At 42.4% G+C, this 21,718-nt stretch overlaps 1 protein-coding gene across 12 annotated transcripts in view; it reads left to right on the top strand.

Moving 5' to 3' along the window:
- Window positions 1-21,718, top strand: part of wnk1b (WNK lysine deficient protein kinase 1b) — a 98,930-nt gene that overhangs the window by 54,063 nt on the left and 23,149 nt on the right. For 7 of the 12 annotated variants that reach the window (XM_088405824.1, XM_088405825.1, XM_088405827.1 and 4 more), the window contains exons 6-19: window positions 1,602-1,690; window positions 2,031-2,170; window positions 3,044-3,123; window positions 3,194-3,370; window positions 11,069-11,135; window positions 11,210-11,382; window positions 12,997-13,281; window positions 14,277-15,611; window positions 18,623-18,715; window positions 19,295-19,372; window positions 19,702-19,872; window positions 20,142-20,212; window positions 20,288-20,441; window positions 20,507-20,623. In XM_088405824.1, coding sequence (XP_088261950.1) covers window positions 1,602-1,690; window positions 2,031-2,170; window positions 3,044-3,123; window positions 3,194-3,370; window positions 11,069-11,135; window positions 11,210-11,382; window positions 12,997-13,281; window positions 14,277-15,611; window positions 18,623-18,715; window positions 19,295-19,372; window positions 19,702-19,872; window positions 20,142-20,212; window positions 20,288-20,441; window positions 20,507-20,623 — 3,030 coding nt within the window. The remainder of the gene's footprint in view (window positions 1-1,601; window positions 1,691-2,030; window positions 2,171-3,043; window positions 3,124-3,193; window positions 3,371-11,068; window positions 11,136-11,209; window positions 11,383-12,996; window positions 13,282-14,276; window positions 15,612-18,622; window positions 18,716-19,294; window positions 19,373-19,701; window positions 19,873-20,141; window positions 20,213-20,287; window positions 20,442-20,506; window positions 20,624-21,718) is intronic. The other 5 variants (XM_088405822.1, XM_088405830.1, XM_088405829.1 and 2 more) reach the window with 5 other exon arrangements.

Raw genomic sequence — 21,718 nt, 5'->3', positions numbered from 1 at the left:
ATCATGCTGCCCAGCCTCATTTGTTTTTTACGACTCCAATAAATTTATATTTCAGTGTGTCCATCTCACAAGCAAACACACCTGCCTAATTTCGTTTTTCTATTATAAAAATTGCATTACTTCACCCTCAGGACCCTAATTTTAAAATTATTGACGCAACTCTGAAAAAAAACCCCTATTCTTCCTTCCTATTTACGCCCCCCCCCCCCCCCCCCCCCCCAAAAAAAAAAAAAAAAAAAAGCCATGCTTGTCCTCACCTGGCCAGTCACCCCATTTTAACCTCTAATATTGTCTCTAAAACGAAAATGACAAAGTTTGGCATGGATTAATTATGTTATCTATCAATACCTGTTACCAATCCAGATTTGTGCAAAGTAAATTACTCTTTGCGGAATTAAAAAAGCCAGGATGTCATTTATTTTTCAACATTCCGTATCTCCACTCAGCCTTCTAAAGCGTGCTTTATTCCCTCTCTCATCTGTCAGATTTAATAATATTGTTCCCCTTCATCAGTCCTAGCATTGTTTGGCCCTGGAATCTCATTGAGTATGTGCGTGTGTGTTTGTTTGTTGGGTGACCGTGAAATTCAGAAAGGGAACTAGAGAGGTGGAAGTAGGGAGTGCAAAGAAGGAAAATGGCCAATGACAGAAGAGATGGGTGGTGGTCATTTTGCTTGCTGGTAAACACTTGAGACACATTTGACTAAAAGCCAAACTTCTCTTGGTACAGTCAAGGTAAGTCAATGATCAGTTATCGCGAAACAAATGATTTTTCAATTTTGATATGTGGCTTCATAATATAGTATATTACATTTGACATTTCTACAACTCATTTACCTGTTGTTGGTGTATTTAGATTTTTATCCAGGATTAAAGCTAAAAGATTTTTAAATGAATGCCTTTTTTAAATTATGGAACTATGGAATTGTAGTATTTGCCTTTTTTCAGGAGCATCATTTATGTTTTTACTATTTAAATATGTCCCATCAAATATTTTTAGAACATTGATTATGATTTCCTAAATGATCCCAGTAATACTTTTGCTTGTCAGCTAATTCAACAGTACTTACAACACAGAGAGTCATTTCAGTAGTTCTTAGATCAGGGTATGTGAACTTCTTCTGGAGTTGCTGAATATAATATGCCCACTGCAAATATAGTGTAAAACCTAATATAATAGACACAGATGGCAGAGCACCGTATTTTATTTATTTTGTTTTGTTCCAATATTATTATTGCTTTGACTGGAAAAAAAAAATTCGCAGCACTGCTGTATTCTGCCACCATGAATCTAAACGACAAGGCGCCATCCTTGTTAACCCGATTAGAATTATATAATTCCGTGCCTTGTAATTGGAATCCAACATGCCCATGTTTTCCAATTTATTCCACATTTCAAAAAGTTCTCTTGCCCGATTAAAGTCATGCACAGTATAATTACAAAGCCAGCAGAATTTATTTACTTTTGATGTACTATTGCCCTGTATGCCCCCCTACAGTATAGCACCATTGCAATTTGTTTTTTAAGTCATGTAAACTGAAGAAGCATTTGTTCAGAGGACAATTTATTGAATTAACGTGTTTATTTGAACCATCACGCAGGGAGTCAAGCCAGGCAGTTTTGACAAGGTGGCCATTCCCGAAGTGAAGGAAATCATCGAGGGTTGCATCAGGACAAACAAAGATGAGAGGTCTGACATGCACAAAGCAATTTTTTTTTCCTTGCAAAACAATCAGTCCATCCAACAAGATTGGATATTCTCATCCATTCCGTCCGAAAAAGAACATCCGTTTCCTTTGTCAAATTTAGTTCTTAGCCCAACTAATGATCAGCTGGTTGAAGCTGTGAAGATGAGAAAATAATTGTTGAACATTTCCTCAAGGATAGAGAATGTTGTGTTTCCCATTTAATTAAGTGAATGCCATGTCTGCCTTGTTAGTTCATCACAACGCCAATCCAAAGTTTTTCCTCTGTTGCATTTGTTCGGAAGGATCCTTCAAAGGAATCTGTTTCTTGTCCCCTCCCCCCAGATACGCCATCAAGATCCTGTTGAATCACGCATTCTTCCAGGAGGACACGGGTGTCAGGGTTGAGCTGGCGGAAGAGGATGATGGGGAAGTGATCGCCATCAAACTGTGGCTTAGGATTGAAGACGTCAAGAAGCTCAAAGGTAAGAAGAATAAAAATATCAGAGGTAGGCAGCTTACATTTTTTTGCTGCTTCGACATTCGTCGGTCGTCAGTGCCCTTCCCCTCCTTACGTCGTTGTCAGTCCGCTGTTATTTTTGACGCTGTAAATTGTAATCATCGGTCTGTCTACAACTTCCGCCGCCCCGCCAACATCCGTCGTCAACTGCACTCAGTCATTTCTTTAAAAAAAAAACAACTTCTATCTTGCATTTCTCAGCCAAGAGCCAATTAGAGAAACCATGCAAATTTGTTTTGTATCCATTGGTTACTTGAATGAGTGACATCCTTCCAGTGGAAACGCATCCAAGAATGCTCAGCAAGCAAATTCTTAATGTATAACATTTAAAAAACAAAATAACACAAATCTCATAACAGTTTTAAACAGTACTTTTAACTTCATAAAACCAGGACTAAGACAGGGAGCAACTAGAAAGAAATCTCCAGTAAAGTCAGATGTGATATAGCTGTGATTGACAAGTAGTGAAATGAACCAAACCAGTTTATTCACTGTTCACCACTGCTTGGTGGCGCTGTAAAGTGATTGTCACATTGACTGTTGATTGATTGTAGTTAGTACTGTAAAGATGCAGCAATATAGCAGACAAACAATATAGTCAGTTGTCTTTTATTTCATTAAGATAAAAGGCACATGGCGGGCTGACAGGCATTTGACGAACATTGACCCCAACGATTATGATGGATGAAAATTGCACTTCCGACATTCTTAATTTACAGTTTTGTTTTTTGCATTCCTGTCATTTGTCTGTGATGGACTGACACAGTCCATGCCCACCTCTGAATAATATAATACCTGAACTATTCAATAGCTTTTGCCTTTTTTGTTGCGTTTCTAGGAAAATACAAAGACAACGAAGCTATTGAGTTCTCCTTTGACCTCAACAAGGACATTCCCGAAGATGTGGCTCAGGAAATGGTAACAACCAAGGGCTGTTTGCATTGGATAAAAGGAAATTTACAAGTATTGTCACTATGTCTCCCTTCAGGTTGAGTCTGGCTATGTGGCGGAGGGCGACCATAAAACAATGGCTAAAGCCATCAAGGAGCGTGTTTCATTAATCCGAAGGAAGCGTGAGCAGAGGCAGCTGGTACGAGAGGAGCAAGCCAAGAGGAAACTTGAGGCAGGACCAAAGCGAGAGGCACTCAAAGCGTCACATTCACAGGTTTGTCGGACATTACACAGAGAATTTGGAGTCTCCTTTTTAAAACAACCGATGGTCAGATTCAAATAGTCTCAATCACATTAGCTAAAAAAAAAAAAAAAAAGACACATTTGTGTATAGGACACAACCTTTGGGGTCAAATTCTGGTATTTTCTATGTTACCATGTATAAGACGTAACAACACTTTGGCAACAATGTGAAAACTATAGCAAATCAAAGTTGTGCACCGTCAATGTTCCATCAAGTTTATGATTGTGTGTATATACCAAAAGACCACAATTAGTAAGCGAATTTATTGTCAATTTCTTCACATGTGCTTAACATACAAAGTAATCGAAATTGCGTTTCTCATTATCCTCTGCGTTTTATATGTACAATAACAAAGTGCAGGTGTGCAAGACGAGACAATCCTAAAAACTAGATTCTTATCTATAGTAATGTAATGTGCAGTATGTTAGAGCTACTTTGCCTAGTGTTGCTGAACTGATAACTAAAACTAAAAACTAAATACGAAAAACCAGAGTACCCCAAGAAAAGACATAAGTAGCATATGACAAGACAATACAACAGTACGAGACAAAGCAAGACAATTCTGAATGTGGTTGTCCCAGTTGTGTGCATTTGAGGTAGTTGTTATAGTTCTAAGTGTAATCGCTAGTGCAATAGAAGTATAATTATAAATAAATATGGCAGCAGCAAGTCTGTGCAAATTTTGCAAGTGCATGAGCAAAGTTTGAGTTAGGGGGTTCAGGTGGCCAGCTAGGTGGTTCTTCTGGCTGGGGCTGAGTGTGGGAGAGAGGAGGGGAGAGAGAGAGAGAGAGTTCAGCAGTTTCTCAGGTGGAAAGGGTGGAGTGTTCAGCAGTCTCAAGGCCTCGTGGATGAAGCTGTTCCTGAGTCTGGTGGTGCGGGAGCGGAGGCTTCTGTACCTCTTCCCAGAGGGCAGGAGGCTGAACAGACTGTGTGCAGGGTGGCTTGTATCGTTGACAATCGTGATGGCTTTGCGGCCTAGGTGGGTGGTGGACAGGTCTTGCAGGGAGGGGAGTGGAGCTCCAATAATCCTCTCAGTTGTCCTCACGATGCGTTGTAGAGCCTTCCTGTTAGAGTCAGTGCAGCTCCCGCCCCACATGGTGATGCAGCTGGTGAGGATGCTTTCGATGGTTCCTCTGTAGAATGTGGTCATAATGGGTGGGGCAGCACTTGCCCGCTTCGGTTTGCGCAGGACATGGAGACGCCACTGTGCTTTCTTGGCCAGAGATGCAGTGTTGGTGGGCCAGGAGAGGTCATCGCTGATGTGCACCCCCAGGAACTTGGTGCTGCTCACCCTCTCCACTGCAAGCACCATCGATGGTCAGTGGGGGGTGTTGGGTGTGGCCTCTCTGGAAGCTGACGACCATCTCTTTGGTCTTGATGATGTTTAGCAGGAGGTTGTTGTCTTTGCACCATCTGGTCAGAAGCTCCACTTCTTTCCTGTAGTGGGTCTCGTCGCCGTTGGAGATGAGGCCCACCAGTGTTGTGTCGTCAGCAAACTTCACGAGGTGGTTGGAGCTGTGGGTTGCTGTGTAGTCGTGTGTCAGTAGGGTGAAGAGGAGGGAGCTGAGCACACAGCCTTTTGGGGCCCCCGTGCTCAGGGTGATCCTGCCTGAGATGTTGTTGCCAACACGTACCACCTGAGGCCTCTAGCTGAGGAAATCCAGCAGCCAGTTGCAGAGTGAGGTGCTGAGGCCCAGTTTGTCCAGTTTGCAGGTGAGTTGTTGTTATATTATGGTGTTGAACGCTGAGCTGAAGTCTATGAACAGCATTCTCACATATGAGTCTTTATTGTCCAAGTGGGTGAGTACCGGGTGGAGGGCAGAGCAGATTGCGTCGTCTGAGGATCGCTTTGCCCTGTAGGCGAACTGATACAGGTCCAGGCTGGGGGGCAGGATGGATTTTATGTGTGACAGGACTAGTCGTTCAAAGCACTTCATGATGATGGGTGTCAGTACCACCAGACGATAGTCGTTGAAGCAGGATGGGGAGGATTTCTTTGGCACAGGTATGATGGTGGCAGCTTTGAAGCCTGATGGCACAATAGCTTACCTCAGGGAGGTGTTGAAGATGTCTGTAAAAACATCTTTCAGCTCCTCTGCACAGTCTTTCAGCACCCTGCCAGGGATGTTGTTTGGACCTGCTGCTTTCCGGGTGTTGATGGCGGAGAGTGTCCTCCTCACGCTGGCAGCAGACAGGTACAGAGGGTGGTTGTGCGAAGGTGGTGGTGTTTTCTGTGGGCGGGTGGTGTTCTGGTCCTCGAAGCGTGCAAAGAAACTGTTTAGGTTGTTGAGCAGAGTGATGTCGCTCTCGCAGCTTTGTGGTGCAGGTTTGTAGTCTGTGATAGCCTGAATGCCCTGCCATAGGCTGTGTGCATTCTTGCTGTCCATGAAGTGAGAAGTTACCTTGTTTGTGTATTCTTGTTTGGCTTTCCTGATGCCACGGGACAGGTTGGCTCTCGCTGTTCTCAGGGCTGATTTTTCCCCAGATTTGAAGGCCTTGTCTCTGGCCCTCAACAGCCTGTGGACGTCCCCTGTTGGCCATGGCTTCTGGTTGGCCCGTGTGGTGGTCCTCCTGATGTGGGTCACATCGTCCATGCACTTGGTGATGTAGGAGGTCACTGTGTCTGTGTACTCCTCAATATCTGTGATGCCGTTGTAGGTGGCTGCTTCCTTAAAAATGTCCCAGTCTGTTGACTCAAAGCAGTCCTGTAGGGCTGAGGTCGCCTCCTGTGACCACACCCTTACTTCTTTCAGTGCAAGTGTGATGACTTTCACTCTTGGTCTGTATGGAGGCATTAGCATAATAGTGAGGTGGTCAGAGGCACCAATGTGGGGGAGGGGGTTGACTTTGTACACTCCTTTGTGCTGAGTGTAAACACAGTCCAAAATGTTATGTTCTCTTGTTGCAAAGTGGATTTGTTGATGAAACATGGGGAGAACAGTTTTGAGATCAGCATGGTTGAAATCCCCAGCGAGGTTGATGTAGCCGTCTGGTTGTGCTGTTTGTTACTCACTGATAGCCTGGTACAGTTCGTTCAGCGCCGCACTTCTGTTGCTGTTGTTAGTTGGGGGGATATAGGTAGCGACCAGCAGGATTGAACTTATCTCCCTTGGCAAGTAGAAGGGGCGACACTTCTCGATCATGAATTCCGCCAGAGGTGAGCAGTGTTTGTATACTACAGTGACATCCCGGCACCACGCTTCGCGGATGTAATTACACACGCGCCGCCCCGTGCAACTTCCCTCCTTCTGGGAGAGCCCTGTCTGATCTGTAGCATGTTAGCTGCTCTAGTTGTATAGTGGAGTCCGGAATGTTACTATTTAGCCATGTTTCAGTGAAAACTAACACACAGCAGTCACTCACTTTTCGGTTTGCTGATCTCAGAAGTCGGGTATCGTCCATTTTGTTGTCCAGTGAACGAACGTTCGCCAAAAGGATAGATGGTATGGCCGGGCGAGTTGGGTTAGCCTCTAGCCTAGCTCGGATATCTCCACGCTTGCCCCGCTTCCTCGTCCTGGCGCACCACTTCAGGCGCCTCCTTTCCGGGGGAGGGGTAGCAGGCGAGTCCGGTGAATTAGCAGGCCGGCGTGGCAGCCCCAGTTCCTTTAGCGAGTTCTCCAGTTCCGTGTTTAAAACTTGGCAAATCCTGCTTCTCCGGATTTGTAAGAAGACCCGTTGACTGTACACGTATTGTGGCGTAAACTGACCGGAAAAACTTTCAGACAAACACTTGTTTGACGAACAACACAACGCATTGTCGGAAGAGCGAGTGGGCGACTGTGTCGACACGCGCCGCCATCTTGGGAAAAAACAAAAAACAAAACCTTTAACCCTTAATTGTATCAGCTGAAGACCTCATAATTTTTACATGATCCTCTTCACTTTACTAATATTCCCGTGTGTGAACACGGATGGACTCGGACGGTGGTTTGGTCTATTCGCTTCTTTTATTGAAAATGATGCCTTAACAACCTCAGCTAACACGAGCTGCAAAAGGCACTTCTTGCTAACAGACAACTGACATCCGCCCTCCACCTTATATCGTATGGTAATTATTGTAAGTAAATAGGGATATGGCCGATGCATATCTGTGTGCCAAAACCTGGCTTCTGTAGCTGGCGGATCAATCTTCCTCGAATGGTGTTGAATTAAAAAAAAAAAAAAAAAAAAATCTAAATTTATAGGACACTCCCATACTTTTGGCTTTCGTTTTTGGGAAAAAAAAGTGTGTCATATTTGGAAAATTACCATCTTTTCCGGACTATAAGCCGCACCAGTATATAAGCCGCAGAAACAAAAATTGCCCCCCCCAAAAAAAAAACATCTTTAGCCACGGATAAGCCGCACTGGACTATAAGCCGCAGGTCATAACAACAGATATGTATGCAAAAAGATGGTTTATGAAAGTTTTAATTTTTTTTTTTAAATCATCTACCAACTGCAACATCCTCTCTTTAACAGCATTCTGTCTCCCATTGTTTAATTGATAGATGAATTTAGTGAACATTGCACACACTGCACCTATATAATTTATACAATCATACTATTATAAATACAATCATATATACTGTATATCAAACACAAACTTTTATACAAGATCTTTATGCTGTCCTCACTCCGAAGGGTCGGGTTTTTCGCCAGCTAGACGGCTGTATAACGACGTTTCAAACAACCAGACTGTCTTTCCTTTTGCTCTGCTGTATTTGAACAATGGCCCTTGACCATTACCCTCTTTAGGTCGCCGTAAAACTAGAAAAATAAAACACATTATCAGCTAATGATACATAGCACCTCTCAAGCAAACAAGCAAGTTGCACAATGAAAAAATACTCTTATTTCCAAGTCTCTAACGATAAACAAAACAAGATCCACAGTGTCATAATTTTGACAACTTGTGTACTTACGGGCAATTCTCGTCCAAGGCGAAACAAAATAAGATCAGTAATCCTTGAACAATAACCTGTCGTCTTTGTATGCTTCCATTGCATTACATTGGGTAACTCACGTCTACTGAGAAAAACAATATTTCGAAGTAACCAAAAGAGGGTACTCTAACTCTATGTACAAATCTCCAACAACATAGGTGGTACAGTGGGACCCCAATTTACCAACTCCCTCTTTTACGAACTTTTCGTTTTACGAACGTGGACCACGGCGTTGTTTGTCCCCCTTTTACACACAAACCTTTCGTCTTACGAACAATCAAACATGCCGGTTAAAAGTGTTCGTACAATATTTTTCGCTTTGCTGCATCAACGAAATCAACTGTTCATGCTTATCACAGTAACGCCGAACGCTATTGCTCTTCCAATGTCACAGTCACTGTCTCAGTCACAGTGTCAGTCACGGAGATGCCGATATGCTTTTGGTCGATTAAGGTCACAGTCCCGGTCTCACTCACGGAGATGCGGATATGCTATTGGCCGGCGTCACGTCAATCACAGAAATGCCGATATGCTCTTGGCCGAACGACTTCATCTACTGTAGCTTGATGGCACAGCTGGTCGGGATGGAAGGAAGGAGAGAAAAGGAGTGAAAAACTGAAGGAAGGGATGTTGTGAAGACTTTGCAAACTTTATCTGTTAAACGTGGCTTCTAAATCAATTGCTAGTGGCGGTAAAGGAAGAAGTAAGAGGATGATGACAATAGAAACGAAGCAGGAGATAATAAAAAAAAATATGACGGAGGCGCACGCATAGTTAACCTTGCTCGTGAGTATGGCCGTAACCGCTCAGCAATCTTCTAAGGGCAAGACTTTCCTTGCCAGGGGACGGACCTCGGTCAACAACAAAATGGAGAGGCTTCTTTTATTATGGATTAAAGAGAAGGAAATCGCCGGTGATATGTTCTCGTTTAAGAAAATAAATAAATTCTGCGGGTTGGTCTCTGCTCCCCTCCGCCTCCACCCAGCTCAAGTCACGTCGCCCCAAAGGTAAATGTCATTTTTCCTTTGTATATTTATGTTATTTAATTTAACTGTACAGTAGATTATGTTACTCATTTTTAATATGTGTATAAAGTCGTGATGTTTTTACCCAAGGTTTTTTCACGCGTTGCACGCATTCACTAATTAACATAGGTTTGGATTGCCCGTCTGTCAGAGAAATCTCAGAAAAGAAGACTAGGACAAGCCTAGCTGCTTAAACAGCAAAAAGAGTAACTCAGACCAGCCAAGATTGACTTTTCTATGCCGGGCATAGGGAAAAAAAGCTTGGGCAAATGTAACTCGTGGGTCTTCCAACGCTAGTTTTTCCACCGCCCAGCCGTTCCCCCCTGGCTTTTATTGAGTAGAAGCATAGCAGATTACAAGACACAACAAAAGAGCCAGCCGGGCGCCACCGGCAGCTGGGCCAAGGTCCCGGCTCACACTTTCGTGCGTCAACAGTTCTATCTAAGGACAGGGTCAAGATGAACTAGGATTGCATAAATGGGTAACAATGAACTAAGCACATAATGATAACAACCTAATATATGATTCCCTTCACACCGTCATACGAGCAATTCGAGTTACGAGCATAGCCGCTGAATAGATTAAGTTCGTAACACGGGGGCCCACTGTACTGCACTTCTGAAGGGCAGAATAATCTTAATAATTCAATTTAGACTTTTTAGAAAAATATTTTTAATCATATATCTTAAAACTCTTTTTGAGCACAGCCATTGATTCACATCTTTGCAGTTCTATTTAATAGTTGTTCCATTAACCGACTCCTTGAGCAGATACACACATTTGCTTGACCGGTGGGAAAAAAATATGCAGCACTGAACTATAAGCTGCAGGGCTCAAATCATGAGTAAAAGGTCGTGGCTTATAGTCGGAAAAATATAGTACTGTAATTTGAAAATACAACGATGTGAACTGAAAGTCATTCAGTCATAAAAGCAGTATTGGTTTCACAAAACTGACTGAGAAAATACCAAGAATTTCAAAGCTATCAACTTCCAATGATCTCAAACACACAAGATAAAGAAATTTAAGTTATTACCGGGTGAAAATGCACAACTGTGAACTGAAAGTCATTCGAAGTCATCAAGCACTATCCACATCATGAAGCTGACCAAGGAATTACCAAGATGTGCAAAACTGTCCAATTCAAATGATCTCAAACACAATAGGAAGTCAATAAATTAAAGCAATTAACTCTTAAAAAATACACATCTTTGAACCTAAAGTCAACGTCATGAAACGCCATCCATATCATTGAGCTGGCTGAGGAAATACAAATATTTGCAAAGGTGAAAATAATGCCTACTGAAAAATCCAAACCATATTTTGCTTTCACTAGCCTTTTTAACTTAATTCTTAATTTAACTTAATAATAGGATTCCTAATTGCGTAGTCTGAATTTCATCATGTATCATCATGTATTTACCATACACAATGATTTTGAAGGCGTTTCCAAACTTTTGAATGGTATTCTTTTTCCTCTACAGATACCAAAAGGTTTTGAAGCCAAAAGTGTGGGAAAAACTTACTTTTCTTACATTGGACTTTATTGTCATTATTGTATGTTTATATAAATACAATATTACGGAAGGCTATTCTTCTTGACACATTCGGTTTTTATGTTGGGTTTTTTTTGTGGGGAGGGTGGGCTGGGATGGATTCATGGCATTCCCATTCATTTCAAACGACCTTTGTTTTTGTTTTTTTTTGTTTTTAATCAGGCGGAGATTGACGAGACAGAGGCGGAGCAGACGCATCATTATCAGCAGCCGGGAATCACACACACAAGTAAGACATACACATGATACAGATTTGCTGACACTTAATTATTCTGAAATCATATTCAATTTGTATTTGTTCAGCTGAAGGAGGCGCCGAAAGCGGACAGGGTTCCTCACTTTTCTCCAGCGACTCCCCTCAACTGACCATGTCCTACAGCTGCCCGCCCGCCACCCAGCCTCAGTCCCAGGGTGCCTACTCCTCTGCCAACATACAGCAGCAGCACCCGGCCTACGCCCAGCCATCGCAGCCCGTGGTGAGTGGTGTTCACCTCACTCACTTTCTGATGGTATGGTGTGTCGTAGTGCCATCCCGATGGCAATGCCTGCGAGTGGGCTTGCGGTTATGAGCTGAGCATGTTTAGTTTTTCTTTTTTATTTTCTATCATCTCTCCAGCCTCCTTGTTTTATACAGTATTATCAGATGACTTAGTAGTCCAACATTATTCCTGACTGAGTTGTATTTAAATATCACTTTTGTGTTTTGTGTGTTTTTGGTGTCATATTTAAGTTTTCATTCGCAGAACTGTTGTTTTTGTTTAAAAAAATGCACTTTGATGTCGAGCAGAATTTTTGCTTCCATACTTTTCAGGGATTTTTTAAGTTGGTGTTATTATGCATATTACAATCGTATATATCTAAGCTTACAATTAACTTGTTATTGTCTAGAATAGCAGTGTCCAAACTTTCCACTTTTCTTGTCCTGTGAGGGCCGAATTCGTACATAAAACTATAGACAAATAAATAAACTAACACTTTATTTGTTTATGTATTTTTACTGTAACTCTTGAAATACAGTAATCCCTCATTTTCCGCGCTCATGAATGCCCGTCTCCTTCATGAAACTCGCAGACGCTGTTAGGGAGATGCGAAGGAAGAGCAGGAAAGAGCAGCTCCGCACTGGAGCGCTATAAATCTCTTACCTAGATTTCTTTTGTCATAAATGGAAATTTCAAGTGTAACTCTGATTGTTATCATGTTTGGTCAGCTACAGGATTCATGCTAATTAGGCTTCTGGGCGCCGCTAATATAACCGCGGCTCTCCATGAGAATACAGCCAAAGGGATGGGAATCGGGAGGAGTAACAGTATATTTACTGTATAAAGTTTAATAATTTGAGATTTAAGTAATTCTGTGTACTGCAGTAGTTCTACGTCCGAGGAGTGCCAGTGAAAATTGTATTTACATTTAACGTTTCCGCAATAGTTTTGTATTTGTCTTTTTTTTAAATGGAAAAAAAAAATCTGCAATGCACTGAGGGCGCAATAGGGGAGGCGCAAAGAAGCGAGGGATCACTGTATAGCAAAAATCTGTCCAAGCAAGCAATTACAAGTTCACATTGTCTGCATCAGTGTTTTTCAATCACTGTGCCATGGCACAAATTTCGGCTAGTGGTGTGCCTCAAGGTTTTTCCAAAGAAATAAACCTGCCTTGTCTCAAAAAGCCATTCTTTTAGTGATGAGGATTCTTTTTTATGCTTTACCTACCATCAAACATTTTTATTACTTTTGAAAATAGCATTGCGTTCCATGTCAAAAGGTATTGTTAGCATATGCTGCAAGATATTGCAATGTGGATGCTGGCCGCAAATGTGCCCCAGGCTGTAGTTTGGACACTTCTCGTCTAGAAAGTTCAGACAAGGTTTCAACCCCATTTAGTATATTTTCTCATCCAAATTTACATCTATACTAATATAGAATATAATTTATGTTTCATTTTGGAATAACTTAGTCTGTTATCTGCCATATATTTGAATTTAAGCCGATTTTTGTTTAAATTATTGTACTTTGCAATTTTTTCAAGTTGACATTTTATTATTCTTCGTTTGCGTCTTCACTTGTGTTTGTTTTCAACCTCCTCCCATCCCGCAGCCTCCTTCCCGCCGCCGTCGATGCCGTAGCATGTCCATTTGCGTCCCCCCCTCCTCCTACTCCCTCGCCCCTGCCCCCCCGGCACCGCGCCCCAAACGGCCCTCCACTCCTCCGCCAGACTTGTCCTCCTCGCCTTCCCCTCGCGCGCCGTGCTCGGCTGAGAGGGACACGTTTGCCGAGCGCCTCTCCAAAGCCCTGGAGACGGTGCTTCCTCTTCACTCCGCTCCATTGCTGCCGCGGCCAAGGCAGCGAAGGGCCAGCCTGCCCGCCCTCTTCTCCAGCCCTGTAGGTCCAAAATTCCTCGTTTGGCTTCACCCCGTTTTGGTGGTGAGAAGCAGGGAGTTCGGTAGAAAGAGATAATGAGGCCTATTGTGCCACCCTGGTGTCTGAGCCGTCTCTTTCGCTTCCTCTCTTCTTCTGGTGATCTAGCACAGCATTATGTTAAATTCAGAAAGACCGATTGCCCAGACTCTATGCAAATTTGTTAATTTCATATGCATCCACCACAAGGAAAGCCCATTCATGACATGCCGGAAAATTTGAAATCATTATCTTTAGATTGTTAAAATCTGATATAGGTATAGGTATATAGATATAGGTAATATATTTGTGCCTTAAGGTGCAAGTTTAAAGGGGAAGCCAAGTCAAAGACACATGACACATGAGAGCCTCACTAGTCGAAACACCATATTCTGGCTAATTTTGCGTTTGCGGAATATTAAGCATCCAAAAACACCCACTGTGATGTAATTTTCAGCTGACAGTAAGTGGTAGACAAAATGGCTACCCTCTGAGATGGATTAAAAAGGTGTGTGAATGCAATAATAATCAAAATGCAATGTTTAGACTAATGAAATATTTCAATCTAATCAAATAATGTTTTTGCATATAAATAAATATAAATGGCTTTATTCATTCCAGCCCCCCAAATTATCACTTTCTAATTTTGCACTTAATGAAAATTCATATTTAAGAATGAATATTAAAACTAATTCTTGCTGCAGTCCAAGTTATTTTGCTGCTCCTTTGCGTGTGTCTGCCTATGCCACCTGTAAGCAGCATAAAAGATTTGTTTTTGTGAAATTCATCACCTTACAGCTTTCCTCCTGTTTTATACCATTCAACCCTCATTCTCTTATTGATTTTTGTTTTTCTTTAGAATATTCTCTTCTACCCTGACCTCATGATTTTGCTTCTGCTGCTTCGGCAGCTTTGTTCAAAATCACCTCTCTGTTATTGCTTTTCTGTTTTCCTAAACCTGCTGTATCTCATTGTCGCAGCAGCATTCAATGGCACACCCCTACAGTGGAGGAGCGAGCACAGGAGCAGGAGGGAATGCCAATCTACCAACACTGCCAGAACCCCCGCCTATTTTTTTCCCTTCTATCCCCGAGCGCCCCATTTCCTTCTCGCCTCCTCCTACCAGCCCACCCAAGGCCTATAACACACAGCGGCGCAAGAGCACGTCAATTCTAGAGGCTCACACCCGCCACTTTCAACCGGCGTACCCTCGATATGGGAGCAGCCTGCACCCCTTCTCCGGCATCGAGGGAGTGGAGGCGCCCTCTCTTTTTATGGTCAATCCCGGTTTCGCCACGGCCCCTCAGAGGTTCGGAGTCAGGGAGCACCTGCATATGTCGGGTCAATCGGAGCCCACATTCTACGGCTACAAAGACGCAAGGGCGGAACACGAGGAAGTGGTGAGGAGACTGAGTTTGAACCAAGCGGCGTTACTGGACCATTACGAAGCCATGGCGTATGGCGGCTACCCGATGACCGCGCACCAGCTAGGACTTTTGAGCTTCCACCAGCAGAGGCAGGCGGCTGTCGCCGCTGCCGCCGCTGCCGCCGCTGCCGCCGCTGCTGGTTTGGGCTACGATTCTGGTCCTCAGCAGGGCTTCTTGCCCCCTCACATCATGCAAAGACTGAGCGCTCACAGTCCGGTAGCTCCACCGGTATCTTCTATGACTCAACCAGCCGGTTGCCCCGTTTCTTCTTCCTCATCTTCCACTTACCCGTTGTCAGCGCCGCCAGCAGTGGCCGATAGTGTTTTCGACTACCATTTAGCTGCAGCCAGCGACCCAAGCCTCCTGGCATCCAGACTATACCGAGCCCGGAGGAGCTCCATGGATCTCCCGCTGGAGGACAACACCCCGACAGGGTCGGGCTCGTACGTTCGACTCCAGCCGGTAACGGAGGAGATGTGTTCCTATGTCAGTCCTGAGCTGACTGCTTTACCGCCAGGAAGTCTCATCCTCCATCACGCCGGCCTGAGCGCTAAAGACCGAAGCCCAGAACCATCCAGCGACTCCCTCCCATCCTCCGACGCCGGCGAGTTCCACTCCCCTCCCCCCAAGTCCCACCATTTCGACTACTCGGCCGCTCGGTCCATTTCGCAGTCGTCCTCAGCCGTATTCTACGATTCGATGGAAAGCCAGGCGCATCCGCCCTCCATGCAGAGTTTTCTCCCTCCCACCCTGGCTTCTGACCCGGCGCCCCAAGCGGAGTCTCTCATTCCCAGTGCGTGGGCCCGCCATGGAGGGGTGGTCCCCTCCCAGCCCGACATGACGTATCATGAATCATTGCTGGCCATGCAGGCCAATAACCCCGCACTGGTACTTAGTTCACGTTTTCAATGTTCTAAAAGTTTAAAGCCATGGGTCCAATTGCATTATACCAGTAGTGGTTTTTACCTTATATATTTATGATGTCATGGTGGTATGGTATCTTTATTTATGGACTGGTATTGCAGTACTTTTTTAGTCTTGATACACTGAAACACTTTTGCAAATTACTCTAATGCTGCGTTCAGATGGAGCGCGATGGAGGCGTAAAAGCAGACGGTTTTGTATTGTAGTCAACAACGTGATGGAGAGATGTGTGGCGAGGCGCGTAATTACGCGTGATGCGAGAAGTTAAAAAATTGTAACTTGTGTCGCTTCGCATCAGCCAATCAGCTTCGTGAACATACAATGGCTCACACACAGGGCAGGAATGAATCATGGTGGCTGCTTTGCGGCTACCCAAAAAGGCCAGCTGGCCTTTCAATACAAAAATGGAGCCTGCAAGAGTACTCACCTGGCTTGTAGAATGACGGAAGCGAGAACTTGGCATAACTGGTATGTGCAGCGTTTGCTTCCTTTTTTAACAGCTGATGAACCGTAGTTACTGTGCTAAGATAATAATAGTGCTGCATTGACAGCACAGTATTTAGCATGGTATTGGCCACTTGATTGCAACATTAAAACTTTTATCTTTGTTTGATGAGGCAGATGAGTATTGCCGCAAAGTGAGGGACATGCTGTGTAAAAAAGAAGAATAAATGTGCTGTTGGAGAAAATATTGGCTCTGCCACATCCCGGAAAAGTGAAAGTTCTCACCAATGCTCTCCTCTCCGGATCCACTGTAAAGTGCACAGCAAGCTCACTCCCCTCCCCTTGCACGACAAAACGCCTCGTGGAGAGTGTAAACAACGCGCTCCATCTGAACGCAGCATAAAAGAAATGATTGCTTACAGAAATGCGAGTAACAATAGCTTTGTTGATTATTCGAGCAAAACGTTTGATTTCCATACCTATATTAAAAAACATGACATTATTTCCGTAAAATGTCCTAAAATAGGCAAAGAATGTGATTTTCATTGTAAAATGCAAATTAGAGGTGCAACAATCAAATAATCAGAAACTATTCAATTTTAATCTTTTTTTGATAATCAATCTCGCTTAAAATTTCCCAGATTCCCTGGGAATTTCAGGCTTTGGAGAAAAAAATATTTTCTGATTCCTTCAGTGTGCAGAGTGAATATCTTTGCACAAAAAACCCTTTGCAAACATAATAATGCTTTTACTTTGGGAAACATTTGTCAATATTTTTGCCAATTTTGACATTGTTTCATTAAAAAAAAAATTGTGTATTTTATGCAGCCAATCTTAAAAAAATATATACTGTATCCTGTTTTCTAATAAAGGGAAAAAAAACATCTTTTCAAAATGAGAATCATTGATTAATCAATAGCTAAATTGATTAATAACACATTCACTAATACTGATTCACTATATCCATATCCGCTGAATACATTTCACTGAGCAGGCGGTGAATAAATTAAGTGATTCAGTGGCAGCTAAGTTAAAAGGGATCTTTGACAGAAATAGTCATCAATGGCAGTGAATGAGTTCATATAATCATCAGTTGCAGCCGGGTAGCAAATGATTGTTTTTGAGCCAACAAAGATAATCATCCCACTCTCATGGTGATAAAATTTGTGTATTTTTTTTTTTGAATGCATTCGTCTAATTTAAAATGAAAAAAAAAAAATCTCAAAAAGAGTGATAAATTAATTTGATGTCCAATATATCCAATAATTGTTGCACATCTAGTTGCAAAATATTGTAATTTATCATGCAAATAGTCAATAACGTAATTTGATCCATGGGCACTTCTTGTTGTAAAACCCACCCTCCATCATTAAGTAAAGTTTAGAATTTAACACCCCCCCTAGTTGCTTGGACACGACAGAGCACGTCTCAGATGTCCTTTATGAATGTCCCACATACTTCAAATACTGACATTCAAGTTTGCCTGAAACCTGCCCTGTTGTACCAGCTTTGTAAACAGTCTAAGCCTCTTCATTTATGTTATGTACAAGTACTAAGTAAGTAACATTTTGTCTGTATGTTTATATATGATCATATATATAGACGTGTGTTTGTACAGGTATGCCTAACATATAGTATACTTGTATATTATGTGTGTGCAAATCCAAAGTCGATCACCATAACCAATTCACCGCTTCATGATATACTGTACATTTTGATGGTGCTATTTTAACTTAAGATCAATTTTTCCTGAGCCGACAGTGAAGGCTATAAAAGCTGCAAGACTTTGTTGATTTGTACCAACAAACACACTAAAACATACAACAAAACCACATAGGCTTAGATTAAACACTGTATTGCAATGTGCTGATGTATTTTATTTTCATTGTAACCCTTCAGTTTTTTTGCTGCTTTTTTTTTTTTTTGCTTTCTATGGTTATTATACCTTTTTTGCAGGGTTCAAAGGCTACTGCTGCCTCATCAAACCCTTAGAAAGCTGATAGGATGGTCATTATTTTCTTTTGCTTTTTTTGTGGTGACTTATTTTCATCCTGTACTTCTGTTGATTGTTTGTTTAGTCATTGTATCGCAACTATACTTGTTGAAGCTCATATTTTGACAAGTATAACGTTGTACGCAGCCTTCTAAGGGTTCATATATGAGTTCTGATAGTCCCAATTATTTCAAATGTTATTTGTGATGTTTCCAGCCGGAATTGGTTTAGGAAAAAGGGTACATCTCAGACTTTGTAGTGTGCACTTATTATTACTGCTGTTAATTTATTACCTGCATGAGAGCAAATCCCCGCCTAATGAGCCTAACCCCAATTTTGTGAACGCTACAAGCTATCCACGTAGTGTGTGTGTTGTACTTGTTGTACTTGGACCATTTGTATGTGTGCATTCACAAAAATGAAACACAGATAGGTACAAGTACCTTGTGTTTGCACTCATCCATTTTCCCGTTCAGGAAGCCAAATTCTGATTATTATTTTTTTTTCTCTCTCACTTTAATTTTGCTTTCTACAAAAGCATACTCAGGTTGCAAGCATCCAGCCGGCCCCGGGATCTCCGTTGTTGGGCCCTGTGGCGTCCCAACCAGCCCCCGCAGTGACCCAGCAGCAGGTTGTAAAATTCAGTGATTGTTGGGTTCCCGGGAATTGCAATTCTCAATTTTATTTTTTATAATAACACTGTCATTAGTCCAAAAGTCCAAATGAAAAAAGTTAGAGATGTTATGAATTATCCACCTATCAAAGGCCTTAATATAATCATCTCAATAATTAAATTCAGAACATTTTCTTGAGGAAAACATACTTTGTGTTTATGTCTTGAAAAAAAAAAAAGCTGTATGTTTTTTTTTTTTTTGGGTGGGGGACAAAAATCACCATAAAAAAATCTCTATATATTTTTCTATAATCTTTATAGATAGACTGGTTGTGGTTGACAATATCTGATGAATTAAAAGTAAAAAATATATAATTTGTTTTAACACCTTTATAACTGGAACCATTTATGGTACTTAAGGGTTTAAACGGGTACCTCAAGGGTTAAGAATACCAGAAAATAAAGGGACTCTTTTACAGTATACACAAGTACAAATGCCTTTTAGGGGGATTTTGTTAAAACAGTTATTCAGTGGATTTTACTCTTAACCTTAACATTTTTAATGTTGCAAAGCTAACTTTGATGTTGTGTTTATAGGTGGGCTCCTCCATCCCATCTGTTTCATCATCAGTTCAGAGTCCCAAACAAATTTCCTTGCTACAGGCCTCAGCACAGGTACACGTTAGTAATAAGCATGAACATGACGTTGATGTCACACAAACATTGGCTCAGTTTCTCCTTTTTTTTTTTTTTCTTTCTGCATTTATCGGCATGCCTCCCATTGGGTTTGTTTTTCACACTGGTGTTTGCTCAAGTCATGTGACCTCAGCCCATCTCCCAGTATGGAACACATTGTTTTTCTAAACCAAACTCAACGAGCATTGGTTCAGGTGGTCCATTGCGTTCATCCTCCCCTTTCCTCAATTTTTCCCCTTCCTGACTTAGCTTTCCTTTTCTGTCTTCTTTTCCTTCTTTTAACTGGCTCCTCCGCCTCCCCACCTCAGCCCGGTGTCAGTGCGCCCATGTGTACCCTGGCGAGCCTCGTACCTTCTCCTTCCTGCTCTCTACCGCTTCCTGTTTCCCCTCTCCCTTTGTCCCAGCCGTTGGCTGCCATGGTGCCAATCATCAGTGTAGTCCCCGCCCCACCCGATACTGCCACAGAAGCCCCTTCCCAGGTACTGGTCGTGGCACGGTGATATTAGCCCTAGTCCCTGAGAGTCCGAGTAGAAGCCAAAACTTTGTCAACGTGCAATGTTTCCAGGTGTGAAACTTTAAATAAATACTTTAAGTTATCACAGTTTTAAATAGATTTTTTTTAATCAGTCATCAGATTTCTACAAAAGGTCGATGCCAAAATGAATCAAAATCCTAAGTATCGGTGTTTATAATCATTCCAGCCCTATTACAAATGTTTGTTTTTTGACACTAATGTTTGTCTTTTCAGTCTGTGTCTCAGCCCTCGGACCTGTCCCAATTCCAGCTGCATGCTCCCCTAACTCAAGCATCCATAGAGAGGTAAACTGACTGTGAAACACCAAAAAAACACTTTTGCAATTCTAGTTACACTTTTTTTTTCTTTGTCCATTTCAGTGGCTACTCTGAAGCTTCGGGACTCAGCGACAGCAACGAGGGAGGTGGAGGAGGCCGACACGAGGGCCGCTCCACCAAACGACACCAGAGACGTTCTGTGCGGAGCCGGTCGCGCCATGAGAAATTCTCCAAGGCCAAACTCAACGTCCTCAATGTAAATTACAAAAAATATGAAACACTCCTTTTGATGTATCTTGATGTATTTGTGTCCATGTAAAGATATCCAACCGTGGAGACAGAGTGGCTGAGTGTCAGCTGGAGACCCACAACAGGAAGATGGTCACCTTCAGGTTCGACCTGGATGGAGACAACCCAGAGGAGATAGCCCAGATCATGGTTGGTTGCCTTAATGCTTTTTACCTGCCCCGTGTTAGATCTCTAACTCCCCATTTTCACTTTCTGGATGTTTGCTTCATGAAACGCTGCTTGAGTGTCATTTTTGCTCTCTCTCCATTTTCATTGTTTTCCTCAGCATTCTTCACAGCTTGCTATCCACTCCCTCTTCCTGGCAATTCTTTCTCTGTGTTTCCTGTCATGATCTGTTACCAAATGTGCTTCTGTCACCAAATGTTCATTTTATATAGCATTAAAATGGCTTTTGAGCCTTGCGTTTTGCAAAGGAGTTAACGAATTTCTCCATGTACAAGTCAACCTTGTGCATAAGCCGACCCCCCTCTTTTTTTTTTTTAACTTCAATTTGGGTGACTTTTACAACAACGTGTAAAATAAAGTAAAAAGTAAAAGGTCTCGCCCTGACTTTAGTGGTTACACATATCATGGCTGTCCAATGAAAACATTTTTTTGTGTGTTATTAAAATGACGAATTTGCGGAACTTTTAGACGCATTTCTTCATATTGAATAATACACTGTTGTGGTTTTGGGGGGAAGGGGGTAGGGCAGAAAAGAGACAAGTGCGAGGCAATGTACGCACGCACGTAGACGCAAGTGTTGAAACTAATGTTGCAACAATAAAAATTTCAATGCTTTATTTTTTTTGACACAGTTAAAAAGCCCTAAAAATCAACATCACTATCTGACTCGCCAGATAGCTCCTTCCATTTAAATCTCGGACAATCTTCCTTCCTGCTCATCGTTTGTGCAAACATCAAATAACGTTACTCTTCCACGGGTAGTCATCTTCAAACCCGTCTTGTTTGTTTAAAATGGAGGTCTCCAGAAATGCTTTGCTGAAGCTTTTTTTACCCAAGTGACGACCGTGGCGAGAGCAGAGTGTGGATCAGATGATCATTGCTGTGTTTCTCCCCCCACTTGCTGAAATCCAAGCGTGACATGCCACTGCTCTTGCATTTTTGTCTTGAACAAACAGGTCAAGCCATATTTTCCTTTTCATAATGGGTCAAAGTCCACTGGAAAAATTCCTTGTTGACAACAGAGGCAATAAGGCGGCGCTTGACGAAAGTGCATTTGAA

This window comes from Hippichthys cyanospilos, chromosome 22, assembly GCF_059441005.1.
Source record: "Hippichthys cyanospilos isolate Australia breed blue-spotted pipefish chromosome 22, RoL_Hcya_1.0, whole genome shotgun sequence".
Lineage (NCBI taxonomy): Eukaryota > Metazoa > Chordata > Actinopteri > Syngnathiformes > Syngnathidae > Hippichthys > Hippichthys cyanospilos.
Note: the sequence above shows the minus strand (reverse complement) of the source record. Positions and strands in the feature narration are given on the sequence as shown.